General features: G+C 36.1%; 1 protein-coding gene across 13 annotated transcripts in view; it reads right to left on the reverse strand.

Moving 5' to 3' along the window:
* Positions 1-414: 414 nt before the first annotated feature.
* The window catches only part of INPP4A (inositol polyphosphate-4-phosphatase type I A), a 98600-nt gene continuing 82614 nt past the window's right edge, over positions 415-16400 (reverse strand). For 8 of the 13 annotated variants that reach the window (XM_026069461.1, XM_026069462.1, XM_026069457.1 and 5 more), the window contains 3 exons: positions 14538-14650; positions 13952-14106; positions 3337-8112 (listed from right to left, as the gene is read on the reverse strand). In XM_026069461.1, the coding sequence (XP_025925246.1) occupies positions 7932-8112; positions 13952-14106; positions 14538-14650 (449 nt within the window). In that variant the 3' untranslated portion in view covers positions 3337-7931. Of the gene's footprint in view, positions 8113-13951; positions 14107-14537; positions 14651-16400 lie in introns of all 13 variants that reach the window. The other 5 variants (XM_026069463.1, XM_026069458.1, XM_026069464.1 and 2 more) reach the window with 1 other exon arrangement.

The following is a 16400-nucleotide window of genomic DNA, read 5'->3' on the forward strand; positions in this document are numbered from 1 at the left end:
CACAGAAGGAATTCTATTAATGGACGGAAAAGAAAAGAAAACAAACGAACGAACAAAAAAACAGAAAATGAAACTTGCGAAGGTGTTATAGAAGGTTAGCGGAGAAAGAATATAAGGTCTTGATGACATTAAAAAAAAGTATCTCACATGGCTTCTTTATTTAGCTGTTGCTGCAGAATGTATAGCATATGGACAAATCGGTGCCTAACTTAACTACAGAAAATTGTTAACAGCTGTATTTTAGCAGGGTTTAAGAAGTGAGAAACTACTTCCTGACTTGCATAGCTGTGTAAAATGTTTCCATACAAGATGTAATATATTCTCCAACAGATAAAACGTATCATGTAAGTCAAGGAACCTGAAAGAGTAGATTTTATTTACCACAAATGCATCAAAAGTAAGACACCATTTTGGTATTCTTGTCAGTTCTTTATTGGTTTTCATCCTAAAGACTAGCACATTTACAGCATACATGGAGTGGATGAACTAGGAATATATAAAACAGTAGCCATATGTTTATGATATATTAATACTGCCCAAAACCAAATAAATAAAAATATTTCAATGCACAAAGCTTGGCAAATACAATTGTGTTGGGACAAAACAGTGTTGTATTATACAATCATTTTACAAGTATAAATGAAACAAAAGGCAACTGTGCTGTAGGTACTTTCACAGAACATACACAGAACATACTTGGCAACAGTTTTCTTTTTTTACCTTTGTATGTTTTATAATTTAAAAAATGTACTCAAAAAGAACATTAGACRGAACTTCATTTTACAGTAATCCTTAAATTTGCCTCTCCTGTGCAACAGTAAAGCTTACTTCACCTTGTGAAGTTTCCTATATGGATTTAAAGTTTCACAGTTTTTCTTTTTTGATGAACTGCTCAAGATCTTACTGTTCATTACACCCTTTAAACAAGCCCATTGATGTGCATGTACTGACCATGTTGAATATATAAAATGTTAGCTGAACAATGATGCTTTACACATAAGTATACTGAAATCAGAATAGTTTAAACAAAGTAATGCAGTACTTGAGACTGATATTCCACCTCTTTAAAAAGGTGAGCAAATACCATGCACATACAAAGTTTGAGAACTTTTTCTGATTGGATGGGTATACAAAATAAATAAAGGATCACTAAGCTCTAGAGCGGATCTAATGATTATTGGCCACAATATTAGAGAGTGGCTCTGCTAATTGTTACAACAGACCTCATTTTATTTTCTTCTGAAGGTGAACATTGGAAGAAGATTTTTAGTGTAACAATATAAGATTTAAAATATATAATTAACTATCTGTTTAAAATATACAAAATAAAATTATCAACTCATAAAAACTAAGGGATATAAAGAGTATAGTTTATACAAAAATAAATGTAGCATTTAATAATGCACCAGGGACCGAAGGTTGAGCAGAACTCATGGAGTAACATGTCTGAAGAAATCTTTTAAAAACATTTTTCACCATACATTTGTTTTACATATTGGTTAAAAAAAAAAATCAATACAGTAGTTTATTAACTGCAAAGCAGAGTTCCTAAGTTTCCAAGGGACTGTTCTACTATAGATTATTTGTTCAGAACTGGTATAGGTACTAGAAATATATTGATTTTGCACAGAAATTGGCTTGTTCTCCTATAAAGACTGAAATAATGGTAACAACCTAGTTCAGCAGAACTCTCTTAACTGGCTTAGTGACATGCTGCTCAGTGTTAAACTGCAAAAAGCAAAATGCAAAAACCGCTGTACTTAAAACCCCCAAACCTATATGGGAGCAGAATGAACATGACTGATAGAGCAGTGACAGCACAGACAAACATCAGTGAGAGGGAGAAAGAAATCAGAAAACAGCCATATACTTACCTGGCTGTTGCTACTCTCACAACAATAAATAACCAGATTTTTCTATTCTAAAGCTTATATCCTTAGAAATGAAGAAGGAAAGAGCACAATGGGCTGAATTAAACTAGCTAGAGATGATTTAAACCTTTAAAATTTGGAAATTAATGTTTATCTGTGTCTTAAAAAGAAATTTGATCTTCAAAGGCATTCTTTGGGAGATTATTTTCAAGGAGGTCTGTTGAACGTTTTTTGTCAAATGCTCAACTAGTCACCTTAGTCAGGAGCTTGAACACAGCTGAGGTTCTCACACATTAGCAGTAACACATTAGCAGTTACTTTGTATCAAAATAGGCCATTTCTACCTTCCTCAGAAATATTCTGAAAATAGTCATATTTCCTATACATGATTCTGAACAGAGTCTAGCAAGGTAAAATGCAAAGCTAAAGAGGAAAATTTTTTTGTTACGGAGTAACTGGTATGTGTTGGGCACTTCAAAAATTTTTGTATTGCCAGATATTGAAAAAATTTTAAAACGCCAATCAAAAAAACATAAATCCCCAAGATATTAATGCTTACAATAAAGAAGTGATATAAAATAGCATGGGTAAAAATGTGTTAATTATTATATGATACCATGAAACATACTGAACATTTCGCATGCAACATCAGCAACTTGCTTGTTGCACTTTAATTATGGTTGGGAAGGGCAGAGGGAACTCTTGCTGGCATTAATGGTTTAGAAAGTGTCATGTGTTTGAAACATTTCTTAAAAACAGTTAAGATGTGTGCCCAAGTCTTTTGCTGCTGAAAACAATGGGATTTTGTCTTTTATTTAGACAAAACTAGACCTCATATGCCTGGCCTTATATGTATTAAGTTCATATATGAAGATGGTATCCTATATATAGCAAAACATTTTGAACTCCTGGCTTTTACTATGCTGACTTTTTTTTTTTCAAGTTAAACATCTGTTTCTTGATTATAACAATGCATTCTACAGTTATTAGGCTGTCTAGGATCCAATCCCCTTTTATTTACAACTTTTGAGTTTTGCTCTCAGTTTTAAAAAGTTTATGAAAAGCTCAATCTCAAGTCAACTCGGTATAAAAGATGTTATGTGAAACAGCTGCCTAAATGCCATTCATAAAGTCCTTGCCGTCCAGGAGGTACCTAGCTCTTTGCATATAGGTAATTATTAAATGGTAAAATATCTGTTCATTTTACATACACTGAAGGCTATTTAAATGGGCAGTCATCACTATTCTCAAGCTAAGGTGTCAGAATAATTGTTACTATAGATTCCAATTCTTTAAGTAACATGCTCCGAATAATCTAGCGAAACGTACAAAAAAGTTATTTATCTGTTCTGGATGACAAATCATATATTAATCTAGAGTGTATCCACATGTTTTAATGGAACAGCAATTAAAGGACATAGTATGCTTATGTTTCAACTTTTCCATAAGTTCCTTCTGGAGGCCTGTAATACTTTGGGAAAGCCTTCAGTTGCAGGGAATTAAATGCATACTTGCGACATCCAACATTCTTCATTGTATTTTCTCGTCGACAACCCTCACTGGGGAAAAAAAACAAGCACAAAAAATGACAGCAGTAAAAAGGAAAAAAAATAAAAGACTTAAACTAAGATGAAATGAACTGGTTATTTCATAGCATTAAAAAAAAGTTGGTTATATTTAATGAGCATTTAATCAATTTGCCAGTGCAAATATTAAAAATGATGACTCATCATACAATGCTAGTAAGAAGCACACAGAATGGACACATGCTATGTTTGATTGCTAGTTTTGCATTTCTAAAAAGCAGCAGTGCATCTAGTGAAAAAGTTCTTTTACAAGGGTTTCATGTATTTCAGGGTACATTGCTGTTGACTTCACATGCTGCTTCGCTGCACAAGGGATCCCAAGAGATCACTTAAAAGCAGTTCTGCTAATTTGTTAGTATATTAAATTAAAAAGAAAAACTGCTGATCTCTTAATAAGAGCCTTAAAATAATTTTATTGTTCCCTGTATGTGAGTATCAATCAGATTTAAGATCAGACTTGAAGATTAGAGCTGATACCAAAATAACGACTTTCCAGGTATCTTTGCATGTATAGATTGACTTGAAAGCAAACATACTCTGAAAAAAATCTTAATCGTGAAATAATCGCTTTGTGTGGGTGAAAATACAGATTGGCTGCATTGGCAGTCATCACCCCAAGAAAACAAAGCTGTGCAGAATTTAGAGTTTAATTTTTTCTGACTATTTTGGCAATTACATAGAGGTTCTATGCTACGATTAAAAACTACTCTGGTTATAAGGCTTCTTTATAGTTTTAAATCTACGTCAAAGTTCCTTTGATTACATCCAAAAACAGACATACAAAGAGGAAGCACTATATTTTAAATAGATCATAAATGAATTTGGGCTTGCATGAGAATGCCTTCTTTTTTTCTCTGATAGAGAACTGAAACCTAGACAATAATTTAATACTATTACTTGATGGCAAAATGTACAGTACACCATCTTATGGTGGAAATGTCATGTTATTTCTGTCTTGGAGATGTCTGCAGCATGTACATAGGTAAACTGTGGTAATCTGATTCAAAAGAAGGGTTTGAATTCCAGTTTAGTTTGAAAGCTTTCTGCTCCTATTGATACTCACTGTTTTTTAATTTTTGGTTAATTAAACTTACTGGAACTGTTATGTATGTACCACCTAGCTTAGCTTCATAAAACATTGTAACTTTTTGTTCTAAAAACAGGTTAAGTTTGAAATTTGTCTCTGCAACATGTTCTGTGACTCTTTTATAGAATGGATCCTACCTTATTCACTATTTTTATGACATAGTTCTGTTTTACAGAAACACCCTCCCAAATGCTGTTGCAGTCAAATAGATTCATCACAAAATTGCACAAATTATATTTAAGAATAGTAATAGAAACATTAAGTTTAAATAACAAATATGTGATGCCGAGTGTGCATATTCAATCCGAAGTAAATCATTCTGCTCATAATTCATTCCACTGTATCTGGTTATTGCACATGTCCAGGTGGGCCATCGAGATGGTAGGAAAGATGTATTTCACACACTACTTCATGTGCCATGTCTTTCACCACTGTGAATCAGCTGGAGCCCATCAGCTCCACTGGCCCTGTGTCAATTTACAGCCAGTGAACATGTGACCCACTCTTTGGAAGTCTAGTTTTAGACTGGGAATGATGATCCTTCTCATTAACCTCATAAATCCCTTCTTGACCACTAGGATAACCGGCATATAATAAGGATGTCCTGGTAATACCATGTGGTGTCAAATGGACTGAAGCTTCCTTCATTCTAGAGATTTTAATCCAGTCTTTAATATAATCTAAATACACCGATACACAACCAGTCATCAACACACAACCATAATTTTTTTAATATAAAAGCTGATCTTTACCTTAATTAAAATATAATTGAATGCTAAGTATACAGCAAAGGTTGTTTTTAGTACTTATCAATATTCAATTAAATGAACGTAGAAATTCCTACCCCAAAATTATTCAGCTGAATTACACACGTAAAACATTATACATTCTCACAAAGTTACCAGAGATTTTTCAAAGGCTTAAGAACTGGTATCTTGTGCTGCTGAACACAGCTGTGTCAGCTCACAGCTTCTGTGTTTATTACACTATCATTGCTATGATATACCAGCAATCTCCTCATAACAGTTTCCTGAGGAAAGGTTCGGTTCCTTGTAAGGCATTGACCACTCCTTGGAAGCACTTTACATTCCCAACCATAACTGATTTCATTGCTAACTTTATTGGAAGTCTGATGAGTCACTTTAAGAGTTCACCCTGAGTCTAACAGAACAGTTTTTTCAAAGAATAAATTTCCTCAGGCAGAGGCACATGAGCAGTATACACTACAGCATTTCAAATTTGAATGCGTCATGAAAGCATAGACCAAGCTAAAAAAGGATGAAACCTCGTCCCCACTAAAGTTAAAAAGGGGGGATGGGGGGTGGGGGGAAGCCATTGCTTTCAAAATACCTAGACTTTCATTCTACATGAATTTAAGAGGCTTCTTACTGCAGGCTTAATCTTGCCTAATGATAATCATGTTGCCTCAATCCAGCAAAGCCCTCACACTTTATTTAAAACAGATTAATAATCTCAGGGAGTTCTGTAGAAAAACTCCTACTAAAGTAACTTTTACATCTTGTTAGTATGAACCCACCACACTCAACACATGGCAAGAACAAGGCCACAGGCCAACCTCACATTCCTTGGTATAGCAAAAAGGTGGATTTTGGTACCCACAGCAAATGAACCAGTGTTCACATCAGGAAGAATGATGATTTGGATAGAGACACAGTGGTACTAGATACCAGCACAGGACATGAATATGTCCAATACTGTCATACCATGATTTTAAATCTCATCAGCAGTTAAGGCCTTACCTAAATTCATTCCATCTAAAAATAAACAKCATATATGCTAAAATACATATATTGGTTTTAGTGGGCTTTAAAAAAAAAGAAAAGCTGGAAGAATGCTGAGAAAAATACCAGGAGATAGTGTACTGTACAATTGGATTTGGCAAAGAAACACATTTAATCATGTACTTTTTTATTCAGTTAGAAGAGGAAATGAAATATTCACCAAATTTAGTATTTTATTCTAATTTTTATTCTAAGTGCACTTTTTTCCTTTTTTAAGCTTACCTCTCAGAAGCTTTCAAAATCCATTAAAGTTGATAATAAAAACTATAGATACCTATGTTTTTTGAGCCATTTACCTTAATAATGGTACAAATTAAAAATCACAGGACTAGAAGAGTCCTCCTCAGTTGCCAAGCCAAATCTTTTGTCATCTCAGCACCAAGCCAAGTAAATCCCTTCATGAATTTAGCAAACTATATTAAATGAAGTTAGTTTTTTTGATCAGCTATTGACAAGCTTTTCCAGAGCCACTACTTCAGCTTAAATAGGCCTTTCCCAGTTTGATGTTATATATAAATGACAATCAAATTTCTTCCGCAGTTATTTTGCATGACTAAACAAGGTAAGCTTCTTTAGTCTCACTACTTAAATATTAACTTACCATCATTCATTTGTCTATCTCTAAGTCACTGTTGCTCAACATACAAATTTATTAAAGCTATCCAACATTTTAAAATGGAAATAACAATAATATTTAGTTGGGTGTCATTAACCCAAAGCCCAATGGAAAACCTCAAACCCAGCTACTAATGGATCCTTTTTCTTCCCTGAAATATTAAAGATGAGTATCTTTAACTTCCAGGATAGTAATTATCCTGTTTCAGAGTAAGTTATATAACAGAGCACCTGAAATGGATAACGGATCATTAGCAGTCTATACTAATAACATACTCTTCCTAACCAGGAGTCATTCTCTTCATGTCTTTAATACATTATAAAATGCAGATCTACAAATATAATGAAGTAATTCTGCATGCAGCGCACCACAAGTTGTTTTTTGAGTGGTACACTCTTCTACTGAAACATACTTAATCATGAGAAAGGAACAACCCTATGGTTCTACAAACTGTTTATGACTGTAATTTGGAGATTATGCTTTGAAATGAAGTAGAAATTTGTTAATTTGTTTAAATAAATTTCTTATAATTTCTTATAAACCCCACCCATGTTTTTATTTTTCTCTTCGTACCTTGTAAAAATGAAAGGCAAGATTAGCATACACTTAAATATACAAAAAGATACAAATTCTTTTCAGACAGAGTTCCTTTCTCTGGAATACATGAAACAAGTAACACAAAACTATATTTGGTAAGAGATCTTCAGGCCGGCTAAAGTAACGAGGTAACAGGTCAATGTCAGACTATGTTACAAGCACTGAAAGCAGAACAATAATTTAAAGTTCCAATACAATTCTTTTTGATAAAATAATTTGATGTATATTTACAGTTTAGTACAATAGAAACGTAAAATTGTAAGGCATAATAATAATTCTTGGCAGACAATGCTATGACACATTCCTTTGTCCAGCAGGTACCAAGTGGCAATACACATTCAAGCACTTTTTTTTTTTTAAAAAACATTATCTTCATTTGCAACGTAATCTGGCCACCAGGTATGCTATGCTCAAAAACAGCCACACAATCAGTAAATTGGGGCTGAGAGCTAGTAAAGGAATGGAGTAGAGGAGGCTGGGATCTAGTCTGAAATCTCGGATGGGCACCAAGCCACTCAAGTTCTTCTGGGTGACTATCTCCCGTGTTCCAATGCTGTGAAAAGGAAGAAGTTTGGGAGGAGGGAAAAAAAAGCAGAAGGGAAGATGGACATGCAAATGAATGTATAAAAAGAGATAGCAACACAAGGTAGTCAAGAAAATGAGAAAACATGGAAGAAGCCACAACAAAACCAGAATATGAAGTAAAGAAGGAATGGAAAAACGTCTCAAAAATATATATCAGCACAATTACAGATACAAGGAGAGGGAAAGAGAATAAAAGAGAAAAATAAGAAAGAAGTACTGTAGTCTACTGAAAATAAACACATGTAGGTTGAACATAAATGGTTTTCCATGTTCATTCTTTCAGATTACCAAGCAATATCCCATGCTGCTCTGCCATGCTTCTGCATGCTGCAAAGAAATTGAGCTCTGAAAAGCAAGCTGAACATGAATAACCATTGTAGTATTTGACCCTTTCAAACATCTTTCAATGCAAACTGCAATGAAACAATTTAACCTCTTAACTATCTCCTTCAAATGTAAGCAAACCCCCCCCCCGAAAGTCCTTCAAAATGCATTCAAGTGTGTATCAATATGCTTTCCAAAATATGTGTTTCTGAGTACTTTAATTTGTGCATGTGAAGATAAGACATGCCACATAGCACATCTCATTGTAGCCCTGCTTCCTACATGGTCTTGAGCACAGACACCCTATAGCAGGAACACCTCTTCAGCTAACCTGAGGCTTTTTAGTGAGCATTTCATTTTGGATCACTCCTCTGCCCTGTTCAGTCCTATTTTAAGTTTACAAAGCAACRAATAGACGCAACCTGTGAGCCTGATCCTGTGAGAACAATTGCACTCACTCCATTCATAGAAGGTACTAGGAAACTTCAATGGTTATCTAGCAAAGGTTAGGTAACAAGCAGATGGTGTCCCGGAAGCCATCAGAGATGTCCTGGAGGTGGTGAAAGAGAAAAATAGTCTCCGGATGCTGGCAACACTTCAAATCAAATGGAATAAGGTGGGCAGGGAACTAAACTGCTGCATTTCTGCTCACCATCGCATAGCTTAGCGGGAAGAACAAGTAGGATACACAGCAATATCCGGAGGTGGCTCATCCCCATTCTCATCTGGGGGTGGACCTGAGGCTGTACTGATTGGAAGTGTGGGCTTCAGTGTTCTCCTTCAGCTGGCACCTGATGTCCACCTAATCTGGATATAAGGAGCATCTGAGCTCAAGGCTGAACTGAGGACTGGACTTTGAAGGCAGCACAGATACAGTCTCCCATGTATTTGGAAGGGAAGTACTCTCCTTCCTGCTTGGCTGATATTGGTGAATAATGTCAGCATACACAGGAACGTATCTGGCCGGTACGCATAAGAAAAAGCAAACATATTTGCCGACAAGTGGCTGGGCATAAATACGCGCTGAAAAGTATTCACAATATAGAGAGAGCACTGAAGGAGATGATAAAGGAATATTAAATGAGCTGGAGCATGAACAGGAGAAGCAATAACTGGAAAACTAGTGTTGACTGGGAAATGGTGGAGAAAGGCACAATAGAATAGTATGGAGGAAGAAAAGTGTTTTAGGATATAAATAAGGAAGTAAAACACGGAGGGAGGATAAAAAGGAAGAAAAGAGGCTGAAAATGACAGGAAGACATTATGGAGAGAATAGAAAAGTGCAGACTAAGAAAAACAGAGGAGACGACATGTCACATCTCTACCATTAAAAATTAGTATCAAAATATTCAGTTGCACAAAGACATACACCCAGACATACATACAGTGTGGATGGAGACATTCACAAGAGCTGGAAGGGGTTTTCCCTGTCACTGTTGGCCCATGCAGATGCTTCCACACAGGAAAAAGAAATGGAAATCTGGAAATACCAAATATACCAAAGTGCACACACTTTCTCAAATGAAACATTCATAGGCAGACTATCTCTAGAGAAGGACCGTGGTAAAGAGACAAATCAAATTCCTTGCTAATCCAGCTTATGCGTGTGAATTAATGCTGGAATTTGATCACTGGACAAAAGTCAAAGAAACCCAATGCCTTCCAAAGGTGTTAAATTATACACTGCCTTATATCTAGAAAGAATGTAGCTGCAAGAACTGTGTGCTTGAACAGTGCAGCAATAATGCTGTCATTAAGCTCACAGTACCTCAAGTAACTGAAAAGAATTTTCATCCTATAAGCAGAAAAATATTCTTTAAACATTTAAAATAAATATGTAAGTTTGCCAAGCATCTTTTGTTTACTGAAGATTTTAAATATTATTCTTCCTGCCCTACTAATGAAAAAAATATGTAAAAAGTCACATGGCTTTTGCCTAAAGTTCAAGCAACTACAAAGTACGGACCAGAAACAGACAGACATAGGAAAACAAGTGAGGAATCTTTGAGCATGTAAAAATGTACTGTATATTAAACATATATTTGAGATAGATAATTTTTAGGTATTGTACAGCAAAAAGTCAAAATGAACTAGGCACAAAATGTGACTTTGCTCACAAATTAATGTTGTAGTGCCAGTGCTGTGCATGTTAATATTTAAACACAGAAAGGAATGTTAAAGAAGATGAAACTRAAATCTAAGAGCAAATTAACAATCTAACAAACAACTGAATATGCAGTCACTGATTCTAACACTGCTTGTTTTTATATCCTGTGCACAGCAGTAAAATATGCATGTAGTTACCATTCATATTTTCTTAYTGGCAATGCACATGGAGTACAAGAAGGGATAGACAGGTCCTCTAAGTTCACAGAATGGCAGGGAAAACTTTATGTATTGGATGAACTGTAAGTTTACTTAAAGAACAAAAAAGCAGCAGTGCTTTGTTTTACTCCCCAGGGTTCAAGAAGCGTTCTCCATCTTGGCCAAACTCAAAAGTGCATTTATTAAAAAAGTGCATTTATTAAAAACAGAAAACAAATCCTGATCCATTTCCCTAAATGTTATTCTCAAGGCAGGTCAGAAATCCAAGCAAGCTTTCCATCATGGCTGTTTTACTTCAGTGAGTGGCCATACCAAAACATGACTGCCAGGGCTTTTCAGTTAGCACCACAGCAGCTAAAAGAAATTACCGCCTTCAGGCCCTTCACAGGTGCTTTTCAAGAGCCCGGTCAGAGACGGCTTCCCTCCTCGGTTGGCTGAATTGCTTGTGTGACCACTTCCTAATTGGTTTCATGAAAATGAGCTGGGCTACTTTAAACGTGTAAAGCAAATGTTTTTGGTACTCAGGCTGATTTTGACTGAAAGTGGATTAGGGTACATTCACACAAACAGCTCCACTGGCAAATCTCACAGGACAGTAATCTGGTAGAAGAAGGGAAGGCAGGGAGTGATGGTTCTAGGGGGGAGTGTTGGCACGGCTGCAGATGGAAAAGGATGTGTGACCCAGTTGGACTATGACTATTGAGATGCCTGGTTTTATTAGCCAGATAGTCATTTCTGGTATAGCTTGAACTTCCAGACATACTGTCATGTTTTCACTGTTTGTAGGCTGTGAGTTACCATATATTTGACTGGGGACTGGAAAAGCTGTGACTGGTTTGCAGAAAAGTGAGTTTATTCCAATAGAATACTTGTTTCTAAGATGAAAGCTGTAAACTTGTATCTGCGAATTTCTACAAGAATCTACAAGTGGGACTCAATGTTCTCTCACTAATGTCCATGCTCACTCAACAGATGTGTAATTATCACAAGACTAGGAGGGAAAGGATGTTCCTGAGGCAGAGTAAGTGGAACTAATCCCTCTGAAAATGAAGATTACATGAAAGAAGAGAGTGCTTCCTTCATTCTTCAAGAACACTGTAAACAAAAATGCTTTCCTTTACTGGAAAGTAGAGAAGAGATGAAATACTTCCACTACTTCCTTGCCCTTCCAACTGCCCAAAAGACTTCAGAAGGCTTCAAGATTGAGCCAAGTCTTCCTTTTCTTGTGCAACTACACAAATCAAAGATCCAAGTAAAAACAAACAAATAAAYAATTCCAGTTTTTCTAATGACCAAAAATTCATTTGCAACTCTTTCCTTTCCTATGTCTGCCATTTAGGTTAGGTCGTTCTGTCCATGTTAAAATGGCTTTGGGTGAAGTTGGGCTTCTACATATTTGTTCAGTAATCCTATCTCTCTCCTTAAGCTTTGTTAATTCTGTGCCATTGTTCATGAACAGAATTGGAGAATATTAAAAAAAAACCAAAACACTAATCTACTCCAAAGAGCAAAGAAATCTGAGGAAGAAATAAACTGGCGAGTTTGAATAAAACCCACCTAGTCTTAGTATTCCCTCAAGACTAGGCAGTTCTGCATGATCTCTCTGTCAAAGATATGACAGAAGAGGAGAACATCATGTCTTTCACCTATTATAGCAAGTCCCTGCTGTTGCTGGAACACACTAACTAGAGGTATTGATTAAAAATGGTCCTCTTTCAATATCCTGATGTAGGTCAACATAAAGCAATGTGTTTCTTGTGTAAACATTTGATCTGATATTGTGCTGTATTAAATTGATGGGTGGAAGGTCCAAAACAATGTTGTTATTATTAACCTCTGTCTCTACTGTGACCATGACAGAATTGAAAAATTAGTAACTCAGTAACTAATTTAAAGAACTAGTGAGATTTATTATTATTATACTTGCTCAGTTTCTCTTCTTATTAAAGAAATCACTTACTAAAATTGTGCAACAGAGCTTCTTTCTTTCAGATGTCTAAGTGGAGAAGTAACTCAYGTAATTTAAATAACGAGATATTTGAGAGCCACTCAGCTCCATTTTTAAGTTAATATCTTCTCCCTCACAAAGCTGCTTCAAGGTCTCTTAATTTCTAATATCAAGGTTTAACTGCTCTTTGAATACAGAGTTTTCATATACTGTACTTACTGTGTAACAATGCAGCAGAAAGTGCAGCAAAAAGGTGAAAATAAAAAAGTCTAATGACATTCAATTAGATGTAGAAGTGGAAAACAAATTATTAGTGTAAGAAACTGCTAGTGCTATTGTATGAGACATTTTCCTTCTAGGTAACTGAAGAGTAAGAAAGGGTCAAACAGCAAAAACATACAGAAAGGATAAGAGAATTGAACACTCTAGAGAATTTAGTGAGAAGACACACAGTACAGTACATTCAGTAAGAGTGAATGTTGAAAAACAGGACTGAACAGCATTGTTGAACTACATTGATAAAGACTAAAGCTAGATTTCTTATCCTTTCTTTTGGTATGTGAGTTACGGAGTTTTCCAGCAGTGCTTGAAACAAGGCATTGAACAACAGTAAACAGATTTTTTAGTACAGTATTTAATTCTGCAAACAAGTCTGCTGCTTCAGAATACAGAACATCATTATATTGATACGACAACAGCACACTGACACATTGTGATGGGATTTGGTTGCTGTATCGTGAAACACTCATACTGACAATTTGCCCAGTGAGCAAAGTGTTTCACTGCTAAAGAATACACGTGGCAAACCAGTGCAAACTGCAGGTGCAGAAATCTGCCTGACCTAAAACTAAGAAACCCAGTGCTCTGACAGTCAATGTAAGTTCATCATTAGACAACTTTCAAAGGAGCACCAGTTTCCTGTTCTGTAAGCTCAGCACTAACAGTCCAATTGAAAATGTATTTTTACATGCTCCTCTGAAAACATCCGCTTCACTCTTGAAAACCGAAGCCCATCTCATGCAAATCTGGCAACAGTCAGCTTTACTTGCATGCATTAGTAAGTTTTATATTATGAGGGATGAAGCCTAGCAGTCAGTTTTGCAGTTTTCTGGCTTTATTTTATTTTATTTTTTTGGAACAGAAACAGAGACCACTACTCATCTGCAGTTTGCATGGTTCTTGATTTTAGGATCTGCAGTCAAACTCTTACCTCCTCATACACTCCAGAGCCTGGGTGAAGACCTGGGGAGCCATTCCATGTTCATGCTGTAGGATCAAACATTGCTCTAGGGTGACCGACATGGCTGTCCTATCCTTGGCACTTTTACAGCTTGTAAAGCGAACACCATTTAATCTGCGACATATCTGGAAATGGGATATACAATTCATCATTCCTTCCTCACGCATAACCTCCTGGCAGAGAACACACCTGTATTTCTCTTCCCCGGAGAGATACAAATGTTGTGTAGGACTCTGATRTCAAAAGTTGTCATCTTTGGGATAGCAGTACTTCATTGCAGGGGTTGTGGAGAAAATGCTGATTTGAAAAATGCATTTTCTTTAATTTTATTTTCCCAACCAATAAGACCAAACTAAAAGCATTTACAGTATTTAGGAGGTAATACTCTTTTTGCATGTCTCACCCTGGAGGAGGTTTAACCTGGCAGTATTTCCAAGCTGTATGCAAGAAAATGAAGAAATCTGAAAATATGAGTACTAAAACCAGGGGAAAACAGTGTATTTACACATATAGAAGACTGACTGAACTATGCAGAAGTGCTTAGATTAATAAATACCTCAGCAGCTTGCCAAAGGATATCAACATTCTTATTTTTCCTTGCATGTACATTTTGTCCCAGAAATCTTAACAGTTCAGGCAGGCATGTCTGACTACGAGATCGAGGTAGACCTATAAAAACAAACAAAACCAACTCCATTTATTTATTTGTATTCAACACTTTCATAAAAATAAGTTACAAGAAGTGTTCCTATCTGCTAGTTGGAAACAATCATGTTTTCTTGAAACTATCAAAGCTTACAACAGCTAATTCAATTCTGAACTACTTAGTACACCAGCAAACCAAATTCAAGTTTAATTAAACTCAACTGGAAATATACATCCAGGGTACTTAAACCTTCAGGGGCTCAGAATCTGATAGCACTATAATAACAGAGGGAGTAAAGGGAGCAAGACTGGTTTAATATTTTGTTTTGTGTGTCACAGACATACTTGCATTCACACACTTTGGAACTTTATATAAACAAGTAAATGTCTATATTATCTCCCCTCACAGGTGACAGGACATCATACATGTCTCCACAGAAACTCTGAAGATATCATTTTACATTCTGCTCACATTTTCAACTTTGAATTTGCAAGCTGGCCAGTTTTCAGCTACAAGAAGCACTCTCTCCAACAGGACTCCACACTGCTGGTATCTCTTCATTAATATTTCTTTAAGCAGAAAGAAATTATCTGATGGAATTTAAAAGGCTTTTTTCAAAAGCCCTCAGTAGTCATCTTGCACTCATGTGTTCAAAGTGTTACATGGCATCTCTTACACAAGCACCAAAGTACTCAGTAACGAGTACTGAATAGGTTTTTTTGGTTTTTGTTTTTTTTGTTTTAAAGGGGCTAACTACAGAGGACACGACCTAAAGCTGTGAGTGGATAAATAAGGTGGTATGCACTGTTAAAAAATGGCTGTGTGACAAAAAAACCATGTGTGATTTACAGGGTTTTATTTTTGGACTTCATCTCTTCTCACAGCAAATAATATGCAAGCAAAATTGTGCCTATCCTAGTTGGCTCTACTTGAATTTTATACCTAGAAAAAAAGTAATGCCTGAAACAAAAAGAGGGCAACAGACCATCATCTCAAATATCTCTAAAGACAAGCAGATAAAATGGAACATTATATCTTCTCTTCAATGAAAGGTAGTAACTCACTTTGAAATTCTGCAGTGCTGAGAATTAAGAGCACAACTTTTTCAGAGAAAGGACAGTAGGTCAGAGATCAACTTTCCTTGTGTCTTTTTCATGGAGGGCACATTTTCTACGAGCTGCCAGTCAATACCTCACTGGCCTCCTGTTGCTTAGAGTGACCTATTTGTTTTTTCAGGCCAAGTATATCCCAAACTAAAAGCACATAAACTCCTTTTGTCTCTACTTACCATGGACTACACCTCTGGCTGGTCATACTAACCACCTTTATAGCTAAATAAAATGTTATTCTATCTTTTCACGGAAAATGTTTCACTTTGTACTCCTTAAAAATCACCACAGAGGAGATATAAAATGTACCCTCAGACCTTCCTTATGGTACGCACACTCCCAGGTTTGTCCAGACAGAGCTAGCTTTTCACAGAACATCTCAAACATGTCTGCTGGGACACCTGCAATATCATTTTTTCCATACTGCTTATCAAAAATTTTTGGTTAATGTTTATAACCACAAACCAGTTGTCCAAGCTGTATTGCAAAACCAGGTAGAACATGTCTGCATTTACCCAGGACAAACAGCAAAGCAGAAAGAAGTTTTGGCAGAGGATTGATCTTGCCTGTTTATGGCATTCATCTCAGGTGGCAGGCAGCTCAATGTAATGGAAAGTAACTGGAAACAAGGGGGAAAGGGCAAGGTGGACACAAGACTCTCTTG

The sequence above is a fragment of the Apteryx rowi genome, unplaced genomic scaffold (assembly GCF_003343035.1).
Source record: "Apteryx rowi isolate R43461 unplaced genomic scaffold, aptRow1 scaffold_297, whole genome shotgun sequence".
NCBI lineage: Eukaryota > Metazoa > Chordata > Aves > Apterygiformes > Apterygidae > Apteryx > Apteryx rowi.